The sequence below is a fragment of the Primulina huaijiensis genome, unplaced genomic scaffold (assembly GCF_012295235.1).
Source record: "Primulina huaijiensis isolate GDHJ02 unplaced genomic scaffold, ASM1229523v2 scaffold41409, whole genome shotgun sequence".
Classification (NCBI taxonomy): Eukaryota; Viridiplantae; Streptophyta; class Magnoliopsida; order Lamiales; family Gesneriaceae; genus Primulina; species Primulina huaijiensis.
This window is the reverse complement of record NW_027359854.1, coordinates 1-22,121: the sequence shown is the minus strand read 5'-3', so window position 1 is coordinate 22,121 and position 22,121 is coordinate 1. Positions and strand designations below refer to the sequence as shown.

General features: G+C 35.0%; 3 protein-coding genes across 3 annotated transcripts; 2 read left to right on the top strand and 1 right to left on the bottom strand.

Annotated features, from left to right (window-relative positions):
* Positions 1–7,726: 7,726 nt before the first annotated feature.
* On the top strand, positions 7,727–8,718 carry LOC140969386 (glucan endo-1,3-beta-glucosidase-like). The gene is made up of 2 exons (XM_073430707.1): positions 7,727–7,739; positions 7,871–8,718. Exons 1-2 carry the CDS (start codon positions 7,727–7,729, stop codon positions 8,716–8,718), a joined length of 861 nt encoding a protein of 286 aa, XP_073286808.1.
* A 3,111-nt stretch (positions 8,719–11,829) lies between these two features.
* LOC140969381 (putative calcium-transporting ATPase 13, plasma membrane-type) lies at positions 11,830–15,241 on the bottom strand. The gene has a single exon (XM_073430703.1). It carries the CDS (start codon positions 15,100–15,102, stop codon positions 12,016–12,018), a length of 3,087 nt encoding a protein of 1,028 aa, XP_073286804.1. The 5' UTR covers positions 15,103–15,241; the 3' UTR covers positions 11,830–12,015.
* Positions 15,242–18,440: 3,199 nt separating this feature from the next.
* LOC140969382 (pyruvate kinase isozyme A, chloroplastic-like) lies at positions 18,441–22,118 on the top strand (the record flags this gene model as incomplete). Its single annotated transcript, XM_073430704.1, has 5 exons — positions 18,441–19,166; positions 19,717–19,807; positions 19,939–20,132; positions 21,090–21,211; positions 21,743–22,118. Coding segments are annotated over exons 1-5 (1,353 nt in total), but the record flags the coding sequence as incomplete, so codon positions are not given.
* Positions 22,119–22,121: the final 3 nt, after the last annotated feature.

Sequence of the window (22,121 nt, the reverse complement as noted above, 5' to 3'; positions counted from 1 at the left end):
TAATAATATTTATTTTACTGTTATTTATTTATTGTTTATATATGTAATATATAATATAATGTTATTGTTAGAAATAATAAAAATAATTTTTTCAAAAACTTGTTATAAATCCTGGGAGGATGTTAAGACGACATCCCACACTCCCGGTAAGGGATACGACAAGTATAAAAGCCTATAAGGTTTTTTAAACAAAATAACTTATGACACCTAATTATAATAATGTGATATGATATACATAATTATTTAAATATGACTAATATTATATACACCATATTATTACCATAAAATTATACAAATACATACATTTATTTTCTTATACACCAACGGTAATAAACGGTAACAAAACGGCTAGTTTTTGCTCTATAAATACAATCTCACAAATACATTCAATCACTCCAACTTTCTCTTCTTCTCTAAAAATTATTCTTCATCAAATTTTCGAAGAAAAAAAGAAGATGGCTTTCACGAGGTTATTTTTAATTATTTTGGTTATCATACTCACCAGTCTTGTATTTATCGGAGAATATCCTCCTCGTGTGTTTTCTTTATTTTTACGAATACTTGTACTTGTTGTTTATCCATTACTTTGTATTGCAATATTCATTAACTAATAAAATGCATCGTAATTTTTAGTACCACCATGGCAAACTTGGCAAAGCTCGAATTCATCGCTCTTGATATTACTGGGAAAAACTATATGCCATGGACTCTTGATGTAGAAATGCATCTTGAGTCATTGGGTCTAAGCGAGACCATTAAAGAAAATGGTATATCTTCATCACAAGAAAAAGCAAAAGCTATAATATTTTTACGACGACACCTTGATGAAGGTTTAAAATGTGAATATCTCATCGAAAAAGATCCCATGGCTCTGTGGAAAGGATTAAAAGAGAGATTTGAACATATAAGGGAAGTTATACTTCCGACCGCCCGTGATGAATGGAATATGTTAAGATTCCAAGACTTTAAAAAAGTCAGTGATTACAATTCAGCGATGTATAGAATAATCTCGCAGTTAAAATTTTGTGGACATGAGGTTACAGAATCGGAAATGCTTGAAAAAACATTTTCCACGTTTCACGCATCAAATATAACACTACAGCAACAATATAGAGTGCGTGGATTTGCGAGATATTCTGAACTCATCGCCTGTCTTCTTGTGGCGGAAAAGAACAACGAGCTATTAATGAGAAATCATCAGTCCCGACCCACTGGATCAACAGCATTTCCAGAAGTAAATGCTGTAAGCAAAAATGAATTTAAACCTGGAAACCAAAATCAAAGTTACAGACAAGATTTTGGTCGAGGACAAAATCGAGGTCGTGGTCGTGGTCGTGGACGTGGACGTGGACGTGGAAGTGGTCGTGGTCGTGGACGCGGCCGTGGTTTTGAAAATAATCGAGATAGTTATTTCTATAACTCATCTCAAAAGAACGTCCCAAACCACCCACCGAAAAGGCATCAAGAGAATATGAGTGTTAATGAGAATCACTCAAAAAGATTTGAAAGTTCTTGTTTCAGATGTGGTACTCCAGGACATTGGTCCCGTATTTGTCGAGCCCCTGAGCACCTTTGTAAACTTTATAAAGAATCAATAAAGGGGAAAGAAAAGGAGACCAACTTTACTGAACACAGTGAACCTTTGAGTGGTTCAACTCATTTTGATGCTGGAGATTTTCTGATTGATTTCTCAGATAATGATCAATTTGATGGTGGAATAAATATGTAAAATATTTTATTTTTTATGTATTCGTATGATAATGTTTTATAGTGTGTTATATTGTATTGTATTTTATTGTCAATAATTTTATTTCATTGCATATTTTTTTGAAGTTCAAATATGGAAAATGCTACGAACCAAGCTGAAGTTTGCATACCTGATAGTGGTACAACGCACACTATCCTCCGAGATAAAAGATATTTCTTGGAACTAAAACCAACAAAAACAACGGTGAATACAATATCAGGTCCTGTAGACTTGATTAAAGGATGTGGTAAAGCACAATTTTTGTTACCTAATGGTACAAAATTTTTGATCAATGATGCTTTATATTCACCACAATCGAAAAGAAATTTGTTGAGTTTTAATGATATATATTCCCATGGGTATGATACTCAAACAATGAATGAAGGGAATGAGAAATATATGTGTCTTACCACATATAAATCAGGAAAGAAATATGTGATTGAAAAACTACCAATGCTCCCTACTGGATTGCATTATACACATATACGTCCCATTGAATCAAACATGGTAATTGATAATTCTTCAATATTAACCAATTGGCATGATCGATTAGGACATCCTGGTTCAACAATGATGCGAAGAATTATAGAAAATACACATGGTCATCCATTGAAAGACCAGAAGATCTTTCAGAATAATAAGTTTCAATGTAAAGCATGTTCTCTTGGAAAACTTATTATAAGACCATCACCAGCCAAAATCCAAACTGAATCACCAATGTTTCTTGAACGTATTCAGGGTGATATTTGTGGACCAATCCATCCACCATGTGGACCATTCAGATACTTTATGGTATTGATTGATGCCTCCAGCAGATGGTCACATGTATGTTTATTGTCAACTCGAAATGTTGCATTTGCAAGATTACTTGCTCAAATAATAAAATTGAGGAATCAATTTCCCGATTATACAATCAAGAAAATTAGACTTGATAATGCTGGTGAATTTACTTCCCAGACTTTCAATGATTATTGTATGTCTATGGGAATCATTGTTGAGCATCCTGTTGCTCATGTACATACTCAAAATGGATTGGCTGAATCATTGATTAAACGTCTGCAAATGATTGCTAGACCAATGATTATGAAAACAAAGCTCCCTATTTCTATATGGGGACATGCAATTTTACATGCTGCTTCATTAATTCGCATCAGACCAAGTGCATATCATAAATACTCCCCATTGCAGCTTGCATTTGGTAAAGAACCAGACATTTCTCATCTGAGAATTTTTGGATGTATGGTGTATGTGCCTATTGCACCACCTCAACGAAAGAAAATGGGACCTCAAAGAAAGATTGGAATTTATATTGGTTATGATAGTCCATCGATCATTCGATATCTTGAACCACAGACAGGCGACGTGTTCACAGCACGTTTTGCTGATTGTCATTTTAATGAGGAAATCTTCCCAATGTTAGGGGGAGAACAGAAACATACCGAAAAAGAAATTACATGGTATGTATCATCATTGTTACATCTGGATCCAAGAACAAAACAATGTGAAAAAGATGTACAGCAAATTGTGCACTTGCAAAGAATAGCAAATCAAATACCAGATGCATTTGCAGACACAAAAGGGGTAACTAAATCATATATACATGCTGCAAATGCCCCTGCTCGAATTGAAATTCCGAAGAAACAAATTGAAGATAGTCATGATGTCATTAAACGCCTGAAGCGTGGAAGGCCAGTTGGTTCCAAGGATAAAAATCCTCGAAAAAGAAAATTCATAGAGAAACACAATGATCACAAAATAGAGAATGATGTTCCTGAAGAAACACATAATGATCACAAAATAGAGAATGATGTTCCTGAAGAAACACATGATGATGAAAATGTTTTGTCAGAACCACAAACTGACGAGAATCATGAAATCTCTATCAATTATATTAATACTGGAAAAATATGGAACCGAAAAGATATAGAAGAAATTGATGATATATTTTCTTATAATGTGGCAATCGACATCATAAATGATAATGAAGATCATGAACCAAAATCTTTTGGTGAATGTAAAAATCGGCAGGATTGGATAAAATGGAAAGATGCCATCCAGGTTGAATTGGATTCGCTAAATAAACGTAATGTTTTTGGACCTATAGTCCTTACACCTGAAGGTGTAAAACCTGTTGGATACAAATGGGTTTTTATTCGAAAGCGAAATGAGAAAAATGAAATAGTAAGATATAAAGCTCGACTTGTTGCACAAGGTTTTTCTCAAAGGCCTGGAATTGATTATGAAGAAACGTATTCTCCTGTGATGGATGCAATTACGTTTCGGTATTTGATTAGCTTGGCAGTATCTGAAAATTTAGAAATGCGTCTTATGGATGTTGTTACAGCCTACTTATATGGATCACTTGATAGTAATATATATATGAAAATCCCTGAAGGATTTAAGATGCCTGAAGCACAAAGTTCAAAACCCAGAGAATGTTATTCTGTGAAATTACTAAGATCATTATATGGGTTGAAGCAATCCGGCAGAATGTGGTATAATAGGCTAAGTGATCACTTGATGAAAAAGGGATATGTAAATAATTCAATATGCCCTTGTGTTTTCATTAAGAAAACAACATCCGGATGCGTAATTATTGCTGTATATGTTGATGATTTAAACATCATTGGAACAAATAAGGAAATTCAAGAAGTTGTGTCATACTTGAAAGAAGAATTTGAAATGAAGGATCTTGGAAAAACCAAGTATTGTCTGGGTTTACAAATTGAACAAAAAGAATGTGGAATATTTGTTCACCAGACAAATTATACAGAAAAGATCCTTAAACGTTTTAATATGGACAAATCAAATCCTTTAAGTACTCCAATGGTTGTTAGATCATTAAACATAGAAAAGGATCCATTCCGTCCATGTGAAGATGATGAAGATATTCTTGGTCCAGAAGTACCATATCTAAGTGCTATCGGTGCCCTTATGTATCTTACAAATTGTACAAGGCCTGATATATCTTTTGCCGTAAATTTATTGGCAAGATTTAGCACATATCCAACAAAGAGACATTGGAACGGAATTAAACATATATTCCGTTATCTACGAGGAACGACAGACTTGGGACTTTTGTATTCAAAAGATGCTAATCCAAGTATAATTGGTTATGCCGATGCTGGATACTTATCTGATCCACACAAAGCACGTTCTCAAACTGGATATGTATTTACTCGTGGAGGCACTGCAATTTCTTGGCGTTCACAGAAACAAACACTTGTAACAACTTCATCAAATCATGCCGAGATTATTGCACTACATGAAGCAAGCCGTGAATGTGTGTGGTTAAAATCAATGACTCAACATATCCAAATCTCATGCGGATTATCATTCGACGAGAAGCCTGTGATACTATATGAAGATAATGCTGCATGTGTTGCTCAAATGAAAGAAGGATACATAAAAAGCGACAGAACTAAACATATTCCTCCTAAGTTCTTCGCATTCACCAAGGAGCTTGAGAAGAATAAATGTATTGATGTTCGTCACATTCAATCAAGTGAAAACTCATCAGATCTCTTCACAAAGGCACTTCCTACGACAATATTCAGAAAGCACATATATAATATTGGGATGCGCAATCTACGAAATTTGTGAAGAATTGTTCGTGTCAACATGAGGGGGAGTTTACGTGACTGCACTCTTTTTCCCTTACTATGGTTTTTATCCCAATGGGTTTTTCCTAGTAAGGTTTTTAACGAGGCAGTATAAAAACACGTAATGTATACAATCATTATGATCATCATCACAAGGGGGAGTGTTGAAAAATTATTTAAAAATGTGTTAAATATTTGTGTTGAAAATGTGAATGTTGAATGTTGAAAATTAGGTAAAATTAGGTGTTGAATATTGAAAATTAGTGTGTGATGATGTAGGTAATGATGTATTTTATTTTTGGATTATTTGTAAAAATTTTCTATAAATAGATCTCTCATTTGTGAAGAAAATCACAATTGAGTTGAGAGAAAAATATTATAAAGTGTGTAGTGTGATAATTTTGAGAGTTTGAGATTTTTACTTTTTTACCGTAAATTTTTACTTTTTCACAACAAAATATAATTTGTCATACACCGCCATTAAATTTTTTTTTTTTTTTTAAACAACAAACACCGCCATTATAGAGTTAGAAATATGTCATATCTTATTATATTTTGTTTCTTTTTCTAAAATTAAGAAATTCATTAGAAATAATAATTTTAAAAACTTTCTAATTTTATCCGTATTTAGTGATCGTTTATATAAATTATTTTTATTCTCTTTCCAATAGTTAGCTAATTACACGATTTCAAATGGAATATGGGTATATTAGAAAAAGATATTGCTACATATAAACGAATAAGAAACTGTAGCCTATAATATATAAAAACATCCAAAATAAAATTAATAGTTTATCCAAAGTTTTTGTTAGCATTTATATGGATTGTCAAAGATTAAATTAGTGATTTGATTTGTTCACTCCTTGGAATTTAAATTAGGATTATATTGTACTTATATATAAAATATACAAATGATAAGCTGCAAATTTCTCTGGAAGTCAGTTGTAAGGGGAAAAAATAAAATATATTCAATTATATAGTATTTAAAATTCAAGAAGTATTTCTTCTTCTTTTTTTTCTATAAATGGAATCGAATAAAATGTTAAAGCTGATATTCTGTGACTTTTCTTCAATGTTTTTCGAAGATTTCATGGAATATTTTCCAACATTTGGCATTGATTTCCTCACGAGAATTTCATTACTTTACATATTATTCTTTATCCTACTTACGAAGCAAATTCTTTAGTAGTTCTGATGACGCCTTCGACTGTACCAGAATCAACACGTTTGGGAGTTGTGATTTGGAAGGATAAGAAAGTAAGTTTGCATAAGAAATTCGTTTCCACATTTTTTCTTTTTAACCAAAAACTCAAAATTAGATTATATGTTTATAAAAATAGCAAAAATTGTGTCTGAAATAAATTTTGGGAATAAAGGTTATATAATTTGAAGATTTGGATGTGATATCTTGGGACGTAAAACTCAAGGAAAATGATGCGCGTGTATTTAATATTACGCTCGTGCTTACTTTTTGCATTTAAATTACAAAAATACCATTGAATCCAATTAAATCTCTCTTATTTTTGGTTCTTTAAATTGTGTGTCAATTTAAATATATATCTAACATGAGTAAAAAATAAAGGTTCAGGGGTGCAAACGAGCCGAATATTAGTATAAATTTAAGGTTTAATTAAGTATATTCGAGTTCGAGTTCGATTCGAAGCTCAAATTTTTTTCTTCTTGAATTCGACTCAAAAGGAAATTCATGTTCAAGTTCGAAATCTTCATACCTATTCGCGAGCTATTCAAGCTATTGTTCGGATAGTAAGATTCAAGAATGAAAGTTTGAAAGCTCGAAATGTCCGAAATCTCGAAATTTATATATATTTAATATATAATTATATTATAATAATAAAATATTAAAGCTCGCGAGTTACTCGCGAATTATCAAACAAAATAACTTTAGCTCGAGTGAGGTTCGAAAAAAAGTTCAAACATGTTAGAGTTTGGTTCAAGTTCAATTAATTCGAATACGACTCAAATATTTATTAAGCCGACTCGAAAATTTTGCCAACCGGTTCAATTTGTTTACACGTCGGTCTACTCTAGATTTTTGGTGATGGGTGATCTATGAGTTATCCGTGACGAGGACGTCGACATCTCGTTCTGAATGAGATGTGAATGTGATACCCCGTTCAACAATGAACGAGATTGCAAGACTGTTGAGCTATGAAACTGTATATTTGAGGAAGATTAAAATATTTGATAAGTATTACTCACGGTTGGATTTTCTTTTTGGAGCTCATCACTTAAAAACTCCAAAATTAAACATGCTTGACTTGGACTAATTGTGGAATTGGTGACCTCCTAAGAAATTTCTCACAGTGTGAGTGAGAACATAACCTAACAAGCTGGGAAGACTTGTGTTGATACAGTGATGACACTCGTGAGTATGTGACATTATAATTGATGTTTATATCTACATATATGAAAGCACAAAAAAGTTAAAATGGGCTTGTTTTGGTACGGTGTCCGGTCACCAAAAATACATGTGTGGTGTTCTGGGCCTTCCAACAAAAAGAGAGTGTGTGCTGCCAAGGGAAGGTTAACCGGTTCTCTATTTTCCTTCGTCATTCTCTACAACCTTCCGCCGCCGCTGTCTTCATCGCCCTTCTCCACATCACCGCCGTGGACTGCATAGGCGTTGACTACGGCACCCTCGGGGACAACCTCCCTCCTTCTGCTCAAGTCGCCGCGTTCCTCAAAGACAAGACGACCATCGACCGTATTAGATTCTTTGATGTCAACCCAGACATCCTACGGGCCTTCGCCGACACGGGGATACTCGTCGTCGTCACCGTGTCTGACGACGAGATCCCCTGTCTAACCAACGTCCGCTACGCCCGCCGCCGGGTGGCTGAAAACATCAAGCCATTCTACCAGCGGACGAAGATCAACTACATCCTCGTTGGCAACGAAATCCTTCACTGGGGCCCACAGAACCTTATCGACAACCTTGTATCGGCCATGAGAAGCGTCCACAAAGCTCTTCTCCTCTCTGGGATCAAAGACATCACGGTGACGACAGCTCATTCTCTCGGAATCCTCAAACGATCCGAACCCTCGAGCCTGGGCAGGTTCCGACCCGGCTGGGACGTCGGGCTACTCGTTCCAATGCTCCAGTTCCTCCGTGAATCGAAGTCTCCTTTCATGGTGAACCCTTACCCGTACTTTGGATACAGCCCTGAGAAGGCAGATTTTGCTTTGTTCCGACCAAACAAAGGATATTATGACAAATACTCCAAAACAACCTACGAAAACATGTTCGATTTGTTATTGGACGATGTGTACATATCAATGAAGAGACTGGGTTACGGAGATGTCAACNAATGCCTGTTCTATGGATTTATAGGAGCATGCATTAGATGAGTAATCTTGTGACAGAAGTACCTGATAGTGGCGGGATCGCCACGGGCACATTGCACGATGTCACAAGATAGTGTATTGGCGATAGGGCCACAGTCTGTGACGGATAGGTCAGGACACTGGATGTATGGTTATATCGACGTGGATAGAATTGGGATNAATGAATTTAATATTGTTTGCTGTTTTGATTGCAGAACATTCTATGTAAGGCTACTCTTACATTTCCCTCTCTTTAAAAAAATATAGCAAAAAATTTTTTTGAAAGGAACAATCACATACGAACGTAGAGGAAGAAATGTTTTTTCGCAATCGACGTGATGGTTGTGGTTTGTTGGATCGACGCAATAGTTTGTGAGGTTTGGTGTTGTTGAATGGGTNCCGGAGTTATCCGGCTGTTGTCTTGTTTGTATGTGTACATGACAAAAGGTGGGACAGGATCAGGGTCGAGGAGATGATTAGAGATCTTGATTAGAGTGGAGACTACGGACTTTGACCTTGCTGTAGATAGGATTCAGCACTTGACATTTAGTTGTTGAACCTTAGTTTGAGTTTGATGTTTGTTGTACAAGACCTGTACTTTTATATNTGTATTGTTCTTGGTGATAGTTTTTGGCACAAAAATTGTTCTTGTTGGGAAAATCTCCTTCTATGTGTATGAAATCATATTGGGTGATCTATATCTATTTCTCATATCAATATTTTTAAAGATAGTTACTATGCTGATTGTTTTACATTAGCTGCAAACTTGGGCAAATACCTCAAAAATTGAGGTGACGATACCTAGTATATCATAAATCAAATATTTTTCTTCTTAAATATTTCACNCTTTATCAGCTCCTCTGCTTTTTGTGTTATGTGTTGATATTTATTTCAACAAAAGATATTGAAACTTGATGAACTAGAATAATTTTTCTGTGATATTGAGTTGAATTAAAGCTCTATGACAAGATCAGAATTGACCATCAGGCTGAATTTCAAATGGGATTTTGATTATTAAAGTATATTGGGATACTATTCGAATTTAGATGCAAAAATTTTATGCTTTTTGAAAATTTATGAGGTGGTGGTGTTTTTGATTGTTGAACAACCTTCTCTTTTGTGTTTTTGTATATTTTTTTTCGAAGATCATATTTGCACAACCATAAAAAATATTCATTGTATTTTCCATAGTTAGGGAATAGGTCCTAAAAAGAACCTTATATATCATATGTAAAACTATCCAGTTTCATCGTTAAATGAATTTAATATTGTTTGCTCTTTTGATTGCAGAACATTCTATGTAAGGCTACTATTACATTTCTCTCTCTTTAAAATAATATAGCAAAAAAAATTTTTGAAAGGAAAAATCACAGAANTGAAATCATATTGGGTGATCCATATCTATTTCTCATATCAATATTTTTAAAGATAGTTACTATGTTGATTGTTTTACATTAGCTGCAAACTTGGGCAAATACCTCAACAATTGAGGTGATGATACCTAGTATTAACTAACTTCTAATCGATTTGCTGAAGTCATTATGACATCATCATATAATTTTATTGATGATTTTTAATTTTCTTAAAATAACATTTTTTTTAATATTTAGTCATATCTTTATTCATATTTTAAATTCAATTATATAGAAAAATCAATAATTTGAAATTACAAAAATAATCATATTCAAATACATATTTCAATGATATACGCACGGAACATGTGCAAAAGAACACTACGATTTATTATAAACTAATCATTAAATTAAACTAGAATTCTTCTTATTAGCTCAATTGGATAAGTACTGTCATATTGTTACTCAAATGCTCGAAACCCTTCATTTTTAATTTATTTTTTACAATGGAAGAGAAGTTTTTGTCTAAATAAACAATCCACACAAGTGAGACTCTAAACCAAAATCTTTTGAGTATTGTAATCTTATTTACCACTAAACCACAAATCATTAATTATTTATATCACATCAATCAATCCATTCAAAGTAAATTTACGATATTATCGTTTTTTTTTAATTTTACAATATTATCTTTATTAATTATTAAAAAAAACTCAAATTGTAATTTATCACTTATCTCAATTTTAATAAACTAAATATATTATTACTTATCAATTATTATTTCACATCCAACTCAAGTTTTTTTTATGATCACTCAGTTTTATCTGCAGTATTTTATATGTTTTTATAAGAGAATTGATTTCCCCATAATTCTTCTTTAGTTCATTTGATTTGTACGCGTTTATATGACGTCAATGCTAAGTGTGGGGGTTTCATTATCCGCGTCATTAGATTGAGAGTTTAAAATATAATAATATATTTGATAAAGGAAATATTGAAAAAGTGAACCAAATAATATAGGTTTTGTGCTAGATTTTTTAACATATATGTTTTAAAAATATTATTGATTTTATATATGGAGTTGTGTGCTTTTGTTTCATGAGAATGCTAAATGTCATTTGTCCGATAAAATATCACAAAAATTTTTGTGAAACGGTCTCTTGTTTGGTCACTTATGAAAAAATATTATTTTTATGTCAAAAATATTACTTATTAATTATTTATTATTATAAATATGAACATAATTGACTCGTTTTCCATGAGATGATCTCAAAGTAGGCTACTAAATATATATCATATCAGAGACCGGGCTTGTAGTCCATTGATCTTACCCCGTCAGATTAGCTGACCTCCCTCCTCGGGTTCGATCCTCTTCCTCGCGTGTATTGTAATAAAAAAAAAATATATTTATATCATATCAAATCGATGCATCACGAATTCCAAACATCACATTCAAAACTCTTCACATTTTTTGACTAGCCAACAAAACGTCACCTGGAATTTTTAATAATTTTACACGTCCAAATAATTGGGAGAAGACTATCTTAAGTCTGGAGAAATATATCAAGGGAAATTTAATATTGGTCCCGTAATTTATATATTTTTCAAATTCAGTCGTGTTCAATTTTATTTGCAATTTTTGGTCATATTTTTACCCAAAATTGAAATTGGCCACCAAAAGTGCCTAGCCGGTGGTCGGGTACGCTGAGTAAGAAAATAAATTTGTGGATTTTGGTTTGAAACTAGGCTATGTAGCTCTTTTTTTTCTTTTTAATTTCACCCAAGCAAATAAAATATTTATAAATAAATTGATCGTCTTATCGTTACAAATTTAGAAACGCCAAGAAGAATTTAAGCTTAAATCCAAATATTTTGTTTACAAGAATTGCGGTCACATAGCATTCATATCCAAATTTTATTGATACTGAAAGGAAAAAAACTAGAAATATTTCTTAACATTCAATTTACTCTAACATTTTAAAGCTGACTTGAGAAGACTGAATAATGGTCTCTTTGGAACTGGTAAGCACTTAACAAGCCAACCAATTGGCCAAGATACAGCTGCAATCCCTGCACAAATCCCCCACTGCCCCCAACTCAACCTCTCTGTATCTGCAAATTTTTCAAGAAACTCCACCATCGCCACTTGAAGAATTAAAGTCACTCCAATGATCACCAAGAACACCTTGTTCTTGTGTATCCCTTCAAACACATTCTTCTTCTCGAGTTTGCGCGCGTTAAACTCATTAAACACTTGGCACAGAACAAAAGTGTTGAAAATTAACGTATGGTTTACTCGCTTGCTGACTTGGAAAAAATGTTCGCCTCTGAAATATAGTATCAAGAGGACTGATATCTGATACAAGGCTTGAGCTAGTAAATTTCTCCACATAATGTTGGTAATAAGAGGCTCGGTTCGACCCACGGGCTTCTTGTGAGTGAGTTCTTTGGCCGGTTTTTCTGTAGCGAGAGCTAATGCACCTAATGTGTCCATGATGAGATATAGCCATAGTAACTGTACTGCAGTTAGTGGGACTTCACCTGCTGAAACTGCTGCCACAAAGTTTATTACTAGAGCTGCTACGTTTACTGTGAGCTGGAACTGGATGAATTTCTGTATGTTATTGTATACACATCTTCCCCACTTCAAAACCGTCACAACAGAAGCAAAATTATCATCCAAGATTACGATATCAGAACTTTCTTTCGCCACTTCTGTACCTTGAATCCCCATTGAAAGTCCTATATCAGCTTCCTTCAGAGCTGGGGCATCATTTGTTCCATCTCCAGTGACTGCCACAACATGACCTTTCTTTTTCAGGCACTGCACCATTAGAAGTTTGTCGAAAGGGGAAGATCTTGCCATAACACGTATCTTTTCAACTCTCTCCATTCTCTCCTCTTCTGTGTAGTTGCGAAATTCCACACCTTCCACTACTGATCCATCGTTTATTTCATGATTAGGACCGAGTATCCCACATTCGGTCGCTATGGCCTTTGCAGTGAAAATGTTGTCACCAGTTATCATTTTGACGTGAACGCCTGCATATTGACAATCTTCAACAGCTTTCTTCACGCCAGGGCGACATGGATCTTTTAGGCCAACGAGGCCTAAAAAGGTTAAACCAGTATCCTGTACCTTGTTATATATTTCACCATCTCCATGCTCCGTATCTGACACGTGCTTATAAGCAAATGCAATGCATCGGAGACTGCTAGCAGCCATTTCTCGAATGAGCTCTCGAAATTTTAACCTTTCAAAATCATCGAAAGCTAAGGTGTTTCCCTTTGTGTCATAATAGTGAGTGCACATTGCTAGAATCATTTCAGCCGCTCCTTTCCAGTGTGCACGAACCACCCCGTCTTGGAACCTTTTAATCGAAAGGCCACTCCTCTTCTTCTCCGAATTGAATGCTTCCACATATAGAACTGTAGAATCTTTTTCAACTTTCTCCATATTCATGTTTAATTCAAATACAGCCCACGAAAGGAGTGCCTTTTCGGTGGGACTACCTGAAAACTTGATGTTGTGTGTCGATTCATTAGGCCTGTAAATGCTGCCAGTTGTGTTGAGACCTACTCCCTCATGAAGCAATTCAAGAACATTGGCAGCAATCAACGTGTGATTTTTCCCTTGCATACTTTCTTTTCCGAGCCAAAACGTAGTTACCTCCATTTGGTTCATCGTCAAAGTCCCTGTTTTATCTGTGCAAATGGTTGTGGCAGAGCCCATCGTCTCACAAGCCGAGAGTTTTCTTACCATCGCCTGATCAGCCACCATTTTTTTCATCGAATAAGCAAGAGTAAGCGTCACGGCAAGAGGCAATCCTTCGGGAATTGCAACAACTAAAATAGTGACAGAAGCAGCAATAATCCTCACCACCTTATTGACTGCATCATCAACTTTTGTCCCACCCCCATGGAACTCTTTATTCCCATTTTCATCTTCTGTGTTCCCTGTGAAGTAGCGTAACAGGAGCACGACAAGAACTAGAAACGCTATGGCTAAACCAACTTTCCCTATACCCGAGGCCAGCTCATTTATGCGTTCCTGAAGAGGCGTTTGTTCATTCGTATTGCGACTGATCATTGTGCTCATCATTTCCCCCCAACTGGTGTTCATTCCCACAGAGGTCACGAGCATCTTACCGTACCCATCAACCACCTTCGTCCCAGAAACCAGAAATGGATTCAGATCACTATTAATTTCAACGTGATCACTTTCCCCGGTCATACTCGATTCGTCAACTTGCAGACAGTGCCCTTCCACGAGTAATCCATCAGCAGGTACTTGATCACCAATCTTTAAGCAGATTACATCACCAACAACAATTTCAAAGATAGAAGAATGTTTTCGCCTCCCATTTCTCACGACTTCTACTCGGATATCATTGCTGATCTTAGAAAGTTTCTCAAACTGTCTGTTTTGCTTGAAATCGCTGACAGCAGAAACAGAAATGACAAGAAAAACAGCCACAATTATGCTTCCTCCATCATACCAACCTTCTTTAGGACCATTCTCTTCGATTCCGAATCCGAGAGAAAGTGCAGCACAAACCAAGAGGATAATAATGGTTGGATCCTTAAAAGCTTCCCAAACAAAATGGAAGAAACTCATCGTAGGTGGCTCCAGATAAGCATTAGAGCCAAATACTTCAGTTCTTCTTAAAATATCTTCAAAATGCCCCACTATTCCACGATGCATATCGGTTTGTAAAGATGTTGCGATTCCTTCAACACCTCCAGCTCGAAGAAGACCTTCAATGCTCTTCTCCTTCACAATCTTGGACAGGAATGATCCATCAATATTGCAAAAGTGGGAACTTTCTCGGGATTTTCCAATACTAATAACAACTTCTCTTGGTGAAATAGGTAGAATCTTTTTATGATTTTTGGCAAGAACTTCTCTGAAAAGAGAAAGCAGTGCCATTGAGCATTGGATCTTTGCAAAAGCCGAATGCCATCTCTTCATATTTTTCAAGCTGAGAGTAACCTCTTGAGAAAGGTCAACAGAAACGCCCATGCAATGCAAATTGGCTTGGAATTTGGAAGACATGGTTGTGACTAATAAAACTTTGAGAAATGTAAAGTTAGAAAAGGGAATGGGAATTGCACTTGTTAACGATCTGTAAACATATTAATGCTTCAAATCAGAACGTAAATCTGTGTATTATGCATGAAGTATTGAGAGTCATGTTTTGGTTTGGCGATTACATGCAAAGTGGCTCATCTTATAAATACAGAGAACTTGTATGCTCGGTCTGGTGTGGAGCCCGTCTACATAGAATCAACGATCACATTATCGTAATTCTATCCGTTTTCAACCATCACCTGGATGAGCTCAGGTGTAGACGTCACGAGAGAGAGAGTGATTCTTTGTGTTCAAGTCTGTACAGGATTGGAAAATTGATATCGTATTTTCACGGGGTTTTCCTAGCAATTTACAATCACGTCATTCCAAAAATCTCGATGTTATTCTATTCACATCATTAAATAAGAAGAATAGATCTCTTGTGAAACGGTCTCACGAATCTTTATGAGACCGGTCAACCCTATCGATATTCACAATAAAAAGTAATATTTTTTTATGGATGACCCAAATAAGAGATCCGTCTCACAAAATACGACATGTGAGGTCGTCTCACACAAGTTTTTGCCAAACAAAGAAAGTGTAATTGGTGAAACTACTTTTAGTTTTACCGAAAATAACACCACCTCACACTTTGCGAAATCGTTAATGTGTATAGTCAGACGGTTTTTTATATTTGTGAAGTAAAATGATCATATCTATAATTATAATTAAAATGATATTTTTGGTGTAAAAATTTATATTTTCTCATAAATTGATTTGAATGAGAAATCCGTATTGACTTGTGAGATAATTTTATTGTTTTTTGGTTTGTTAATTAAGTTTCTCAATCATTATTTAAAATTAAATTTCAAGAACCAAAATGCACATTCCTTGAATGATATTTTTTTAATATTTCGATAGAATTGAGACATAACTTACCGTGCACGGAGAAAGAAATTTAAAGTTGGGACATCAAATCGGAAAAGAGTATATCTATGAATTGACTCGATTTATAATTGCAATAAGTCAATATGGTTGGATAATTATTTTATAAAATTGACCAATAAAATTGTCTGATCTAAAAATAAATAATGATCCAGTGGTATCAACTATAATATCAATTTGCTTGCTAATAATAATAATAATTATTTTTCTCATCATAAAATAGTATGGGTGATTGGAAATGTTCTAGTATAATATGGAATATTAAATAAAATGTGCATGAATGGATATGCATGAGAATATTTAATTGACGTTTGATAGACCAAGACCAAGAGCAAGACCAAGACCAAGACCAGGGGTCAACTTTGGTTCATGTAATAATTATTATGAATTGATAGCTAGCTTGATTATATATATATTTTTTATTGACTTAATTAATTGGCTTGATTTTACAGGGAAAAAAGCCAATTAAGTCTTGGAATTTAGAAAAAGCCAATTAAGTCGAAGAAAATTCCAATCTTGTTACACGATTGTTAAAGTCGTGGTCTAGGGTTCAGTTGACAAACTGTATATATTGCTTGGAAGACATGCAACAAGTGTACGGATAATTATGCGATGTTTTATTTGAATGCCAATTGGCCCCAGTAAGAGGTTGGTGAGACATGGATGCATGGAATGAAGCTTCTTTCCTTGAGAGAAGGCTGACGGGTTGGACGAACCAATAACTCGAACGCGTTCACTATTTTTCTAATGAGAATCACAGCTTTCGATTTTGTGATTTCTTGTTGGGAGCAACAAAGAAACACCTGGTAAACGATAATTAACTCCACCATGGAAATCCGGTAGTGTTTGGTTGGAATATTCACGTGTTTTAGACGTCTGGACGTAACATTAACGTTGTTCATACAAATGTTCAATGCTAGTTATCTAGAAGATGAATTATGTATATATTATAATATCTCCATTCTAATTTTAAATTAAATATACTTTTTTTTAACAAACTTAACAAAAAATTAAAAATATTATGTACTCGCGACTTGGATTGTACGTAGTTTTCAACTAAACCAGCATCATCCATATTTCATTCGAATCAAAGATAAAGCTTTCAATACAAGTACCCTCTCGCATATATACGTATATATTGATATGAAACATCCATTCTACAGTAAACCTGAATTAATTTGTAACGACGATTTCGAAGCCAAAAATAGCTTATTTTCTTTTTCTTTTTCTTTTTAGTTTTGTTTTAATCTCGTCTTAATTGTAAGCTTCCAGACACTACTAGTTGTTATGTGAAGTATCACGAAACTTTTGATATAACAATTAGCTAGTAAATACCTCATTATTGGGCTTGCTTAAGTATTTTTAATTTAATTAGTTGAGGGCCTATTTTGTTAGTTTATGAGTTCAATCTTGTTTATTTCTTTTAATTTTAGGTTTTCTTTGGTCCCAGGTTAGAGAGTTTTTTAGTTGTTTTTGGGTCCTTATTTGAAAGGTTTCCAAGTTGATTAGGTTTCGTTATTTAAAAAGTTACCTAGTTGAGGTAGGATATATCGGTTGTCTGTAAATATTATACTTCATTATCCATAAATGATATATTTTTTCCATAAAATGTGAGAGCTTTGTAATTGTTATTTTCACTTACATGTGAAAACACTAAAAATCGAGTTTATCAAAGTTTTAACTCTATGGTGTTCGTTGACTTATCGTTCTTAAGTTCTCCAAGTCAAGTTTTTTGTGCCTTTGAGCTTTTGGGAATTTTCCCAATTTTAGTTTTCGTCGGAGTTGTTTGGGTTCAAATTCATAATACCATATTGAGTTCAAACACATTATTGTCGATTACGTATCATCTATCTTAGCCCGCCACCAAATAAGATTGGCCACCAACTTTATGGGTTAGAAAAACTTTTATATATATATATATATATATTACTTCATGTAATCAAATAATCCAACAATTAATGCCATTACAACAAAAAATTAAAATATAAAATTGAATAAAGTTTTAAAAAATCTAAACTATTTTTCAAAATTCATCAACCATTATTATCATTTAAATTTTCATCTTTCTATTTATGAATAATTTTCAAAAATCTTGCCGGATAAATTTTTTTTAATATTTACACTATCTTAATAATTTGTGAATAAAATTAATTTTTTTAACAATGAATAAAAAAAGGGAGATGGAGAAAGAAAATAAAAGTTTAATAATAATAATAATTAATAAAAAGGCCAGTTTTAAATTAAACATTACAAAAGATAAATGTAGGGAGGAATTGCTATGAGGCTCCAGGTGCTGGAAGCCCGAAGGTGGATCCATGTTTGTTCTAAAGCCCAAAACGTTGGTTGGTCAAATATGTTACGGAGCACATGAACCGATAGCAGACGAGGTAATTGCTTCCAAAGCTCCTCTTCTAGCTTTCTCCGCCGCTCTCTTTATTACTTCTCGTTTCTCTCGATTCATTCCCTGTCGCGCCGGTGATGCGACGCCGGCTATCGTGTAATTCACGGCAGAGTTGAAGAGTTTCCCGATCATTATGGCTCAATCTCTCAACCTGTTCTCCTCCACTTCCCACTCCCCGAAACCCCTCATCTCAAAACCCTCACTCCCTTTCCCACACGCTAATTTCCGTCTTCCTCACACCAAAAACCTCAATAAATCCTCCTTTTGTGTTGAAGCCTCTGCATCTGATGCCAATGCATCAATCTTTACCTCCGGAAACGGCGCCGGAGGGGTTTTATCCGCTGCATTCCAGGACAACCTTCGTTTCCAGGTGGTGTCTGATTCGAGCTCAATTGAAGTTGACGCGGTTACGGAGGCAGAGCTGAAGGAGAATGGGTTCCGGAGCACGCGGCGGACGAAGCTGATTTGTACGATCGGCCCAGCTTCGTGTAAGCCTGAGCAGCTGGAGGCCCTGGCGGTTGGCGGGATGAATGTCGCGAGGATTAATATGTGTCATGGAACGCGCGAGTGGCATCGTGAGGTGATTCAGCGGGTGAGGAGATTGAATGAGGAGAAGGGGTATGCTGTGGCAATTATGATGGATACTGAGGGGAGTGAGATTCACATGGGAGATCTTGGTGGTTCGTCTTCCGCAAAAGCTGAGGTAATGGAACTTTTAATTGTGTAAATATTTTCTAGCCATTATTAATTCATTTAGTATGAACTGGTTTACTTAGCAATGCGTGCAAAAGAAAATTGTTTGGTCGTAGACTCAGAGCCTTAAGTTAAGGCTTGATATATTTCAATGTGATGAATTATGGCTTTTCTGAGAATCTTATGCGTTAGTTTGGTGCTAAGTGTTTCAGGTTGTAATATTTACTAATTATGAGTGGAAGAGGTCTGCGTTTTTAGCATCGGTTCAGATACTCTTTTTCTTTTATTTTTCTTTCCTGGTTTCACATGGATCCATCTGTTTTAAATTCTTCTGATATTTTCAAATGTACAAGCCACGGTGAATTAAAATTTTAGTATTCTAAAATGTTAAGAGTCATACTGATTGAGATTCATCCTTGGAAATACCTTTTGTTGATGAATGGCTTGCTTTTCATTTTTTAGGGGCAACAATGATATGATTATGGTATGCATCTCCGAATAATATATTTCTTTGTTAAATTGTGTTTATAGCAAAGTAGCTTCTTTTGTTTCATATTCAGGATGGTGAAATATGGACTTTCAGTGTTCGAGCTTTTGATTCAGGTCTTCCTGAACACACTATCAATGTGAGCTATGATGGCTTTGCTGAAGGTTCGGAACATATATCTCAAAACAACTTTGAGGCAGTGTTGGACTTAAAAATTATTATTTTTCTGTGTGATATATAGCATGCACGAAAAACCATGTGATGCTAATGAATCTTGTTACATCTGATGTGACAGATGTAAAAGTAGGTGATGAACTTCTGGTAGATGGTGGAATGGTGAGGTTTGAAGTGATTGAGAAAATTGGTCCAGATGTCAAGTGTTTATGTACTGATCCTGGGCTCCTGTTACCCAGGGCCAATCTTACTTTCTGGCGTGATGGTAGCTTAGTAAGGGAACGCAATGCAATGCTGCCTACAATTTCCTCCAAGGTACCTAAATTGCCTCTTGATTTCTCTGATATAATTTCCTCTAAGCAACTATAATTTATAAGTTTCGTCGTGGGGCTGCTTAGTTCTTGTTTCATCAAAGCACGACCTTTTCCTTTGTTTGACTTACATATTAAATGTTGCATATTTGGTTGCAAATGACTCTTAGTTTGACTTGCATTTTAAATGTAGCATATTCGTTTGCGACTGAAAGTTAGGTTTGAGAGTGTTAGGGACTGGAATTTAAATACACATCGTCTGGGTTGAGTTTTATTCAACAATATTAAGCATGTGGAGAAACCTCAGTAAGATCCTTAGATGAGTTCTTAAAAATTGTGTGAACATGATGTTATGGCTTTAGATTAGATACAAGGATGGTATAAGAGAGGTTGCAGTTTAGTGGTCTATCAGAAGGTTGGCCATGACACACAGTCATCGTAGTCTTGGAATGCCGTAGAGTGTGGACATAGTTATACATTGTGGGATAAAACAGGTTACTTGGTTGTCCAAGAGAAAGCTCTCATGGACTACTTTGGCAAAAGGTTTTCAGCCTCAATGGAAAAGTTTTGCTATTTTTTCTTTCTTGACTTGTTATTATATGAAATTCCTTTTACAAATAACCGGCACTGAGCTCCAAAACATAGTTAATCTTTGTTATGCCTTTCCAATGACAAATGACTGGCATTGAGCTCCAAAACGTAATTAATCTTTTGGGTACGTGGCATTACATTACAAAATACAGATAATTAATTTTTGTTCTACCATTGTGGAAAGTTCTGGAAATAAATTGGCGGAGGTTGAGAAAATGATTCATGAAACACAATTTTTCTGAAATTGCCTCGTGTGTAGCATAATATCAGTGATTGTGTATTGTGGTTGATGTTCATATTGTTTTTGATTGAGTTTGCGACATGCTCATATTTTTTCAATTATTCTCACCCTAAAACATTATTCTTTCAGGATTGGCTGGACATTGATTTTGGGATTGCTGAGGGTGTTGATTTTATTGCTATATCATTTGTCAAGTCTGCTGAGGTTATAAAGCATCTTAAGAGCTATATTAAGGCACGAGCTCGTGATAAGTGAGTTAATATTTTAATTAAAGCTTTGACTAGTTGTTGCAGAGTCATAGACAAGTAGCAGCCTGACATCGTAGCCCAAATTATAATCTGGCGTCAATTATTTTAGCATTGGTCGTAGGTAAGTACAACTTTATTATGTTGTAAAATTAAAGTTGTGCCAATGATGATGGCTACTTTTTCAAGATTAGAGATTGTAATGGAATGCATACGGTCATCTATGTCAAGGTTCGCATTCTAATTTATTGCAATTAAAAACCCAATGTGTCCTGTTACTTCAAGCCACAAAACTTTCATCTGAAATGTTGTACCTCTTTTTTAACCCTCGCCTATATTACATGATTAATTTATAATTTTTTTTCAATGTTTCTCTTTTTAGGAAGGGGGATCGGCATGACCCATGATCTCTGATCCCACACCCCTGTTCCCACTTTGTTGAGCATTTCTGTGAATATTGATTCTATGATAAAATCTACATGTACTTCAAGTCCTCAGATATTCGTGTAACTGATATCTATGGATTTGGTCATGCAGAGACGTGTCTGTGATTGCAAAAATAGAAAGTATTGACTCATTGAAGAACTTGGAAGAAATCATTAAAGCATCGGATGGAGCTATGGTGGCGAGAGGAGATCTTGGTGCGCAAATCCCCCTGGAGCAAGTTCCATCGGAACAGCAAAAAATAGTTCAAGTCTGTAGGCAATTAAATAAGCCTGTAATTGTTGCGAGTCAGTTGCTTGAATCTATGATAGAATACCCCACACCAACCAGAGCTGAAGTAGCTGACGTTTCTGAAGCAGTTCGCCAACGAGCAGATGCCTTGATGCTTTCCGGTGAGTCGGCAATGGGACTGTACCCTGAAAAGGCTTTGGCCGTATTGAGAAGTGTTAGCGTGAGAATTGAGAAATGGTGG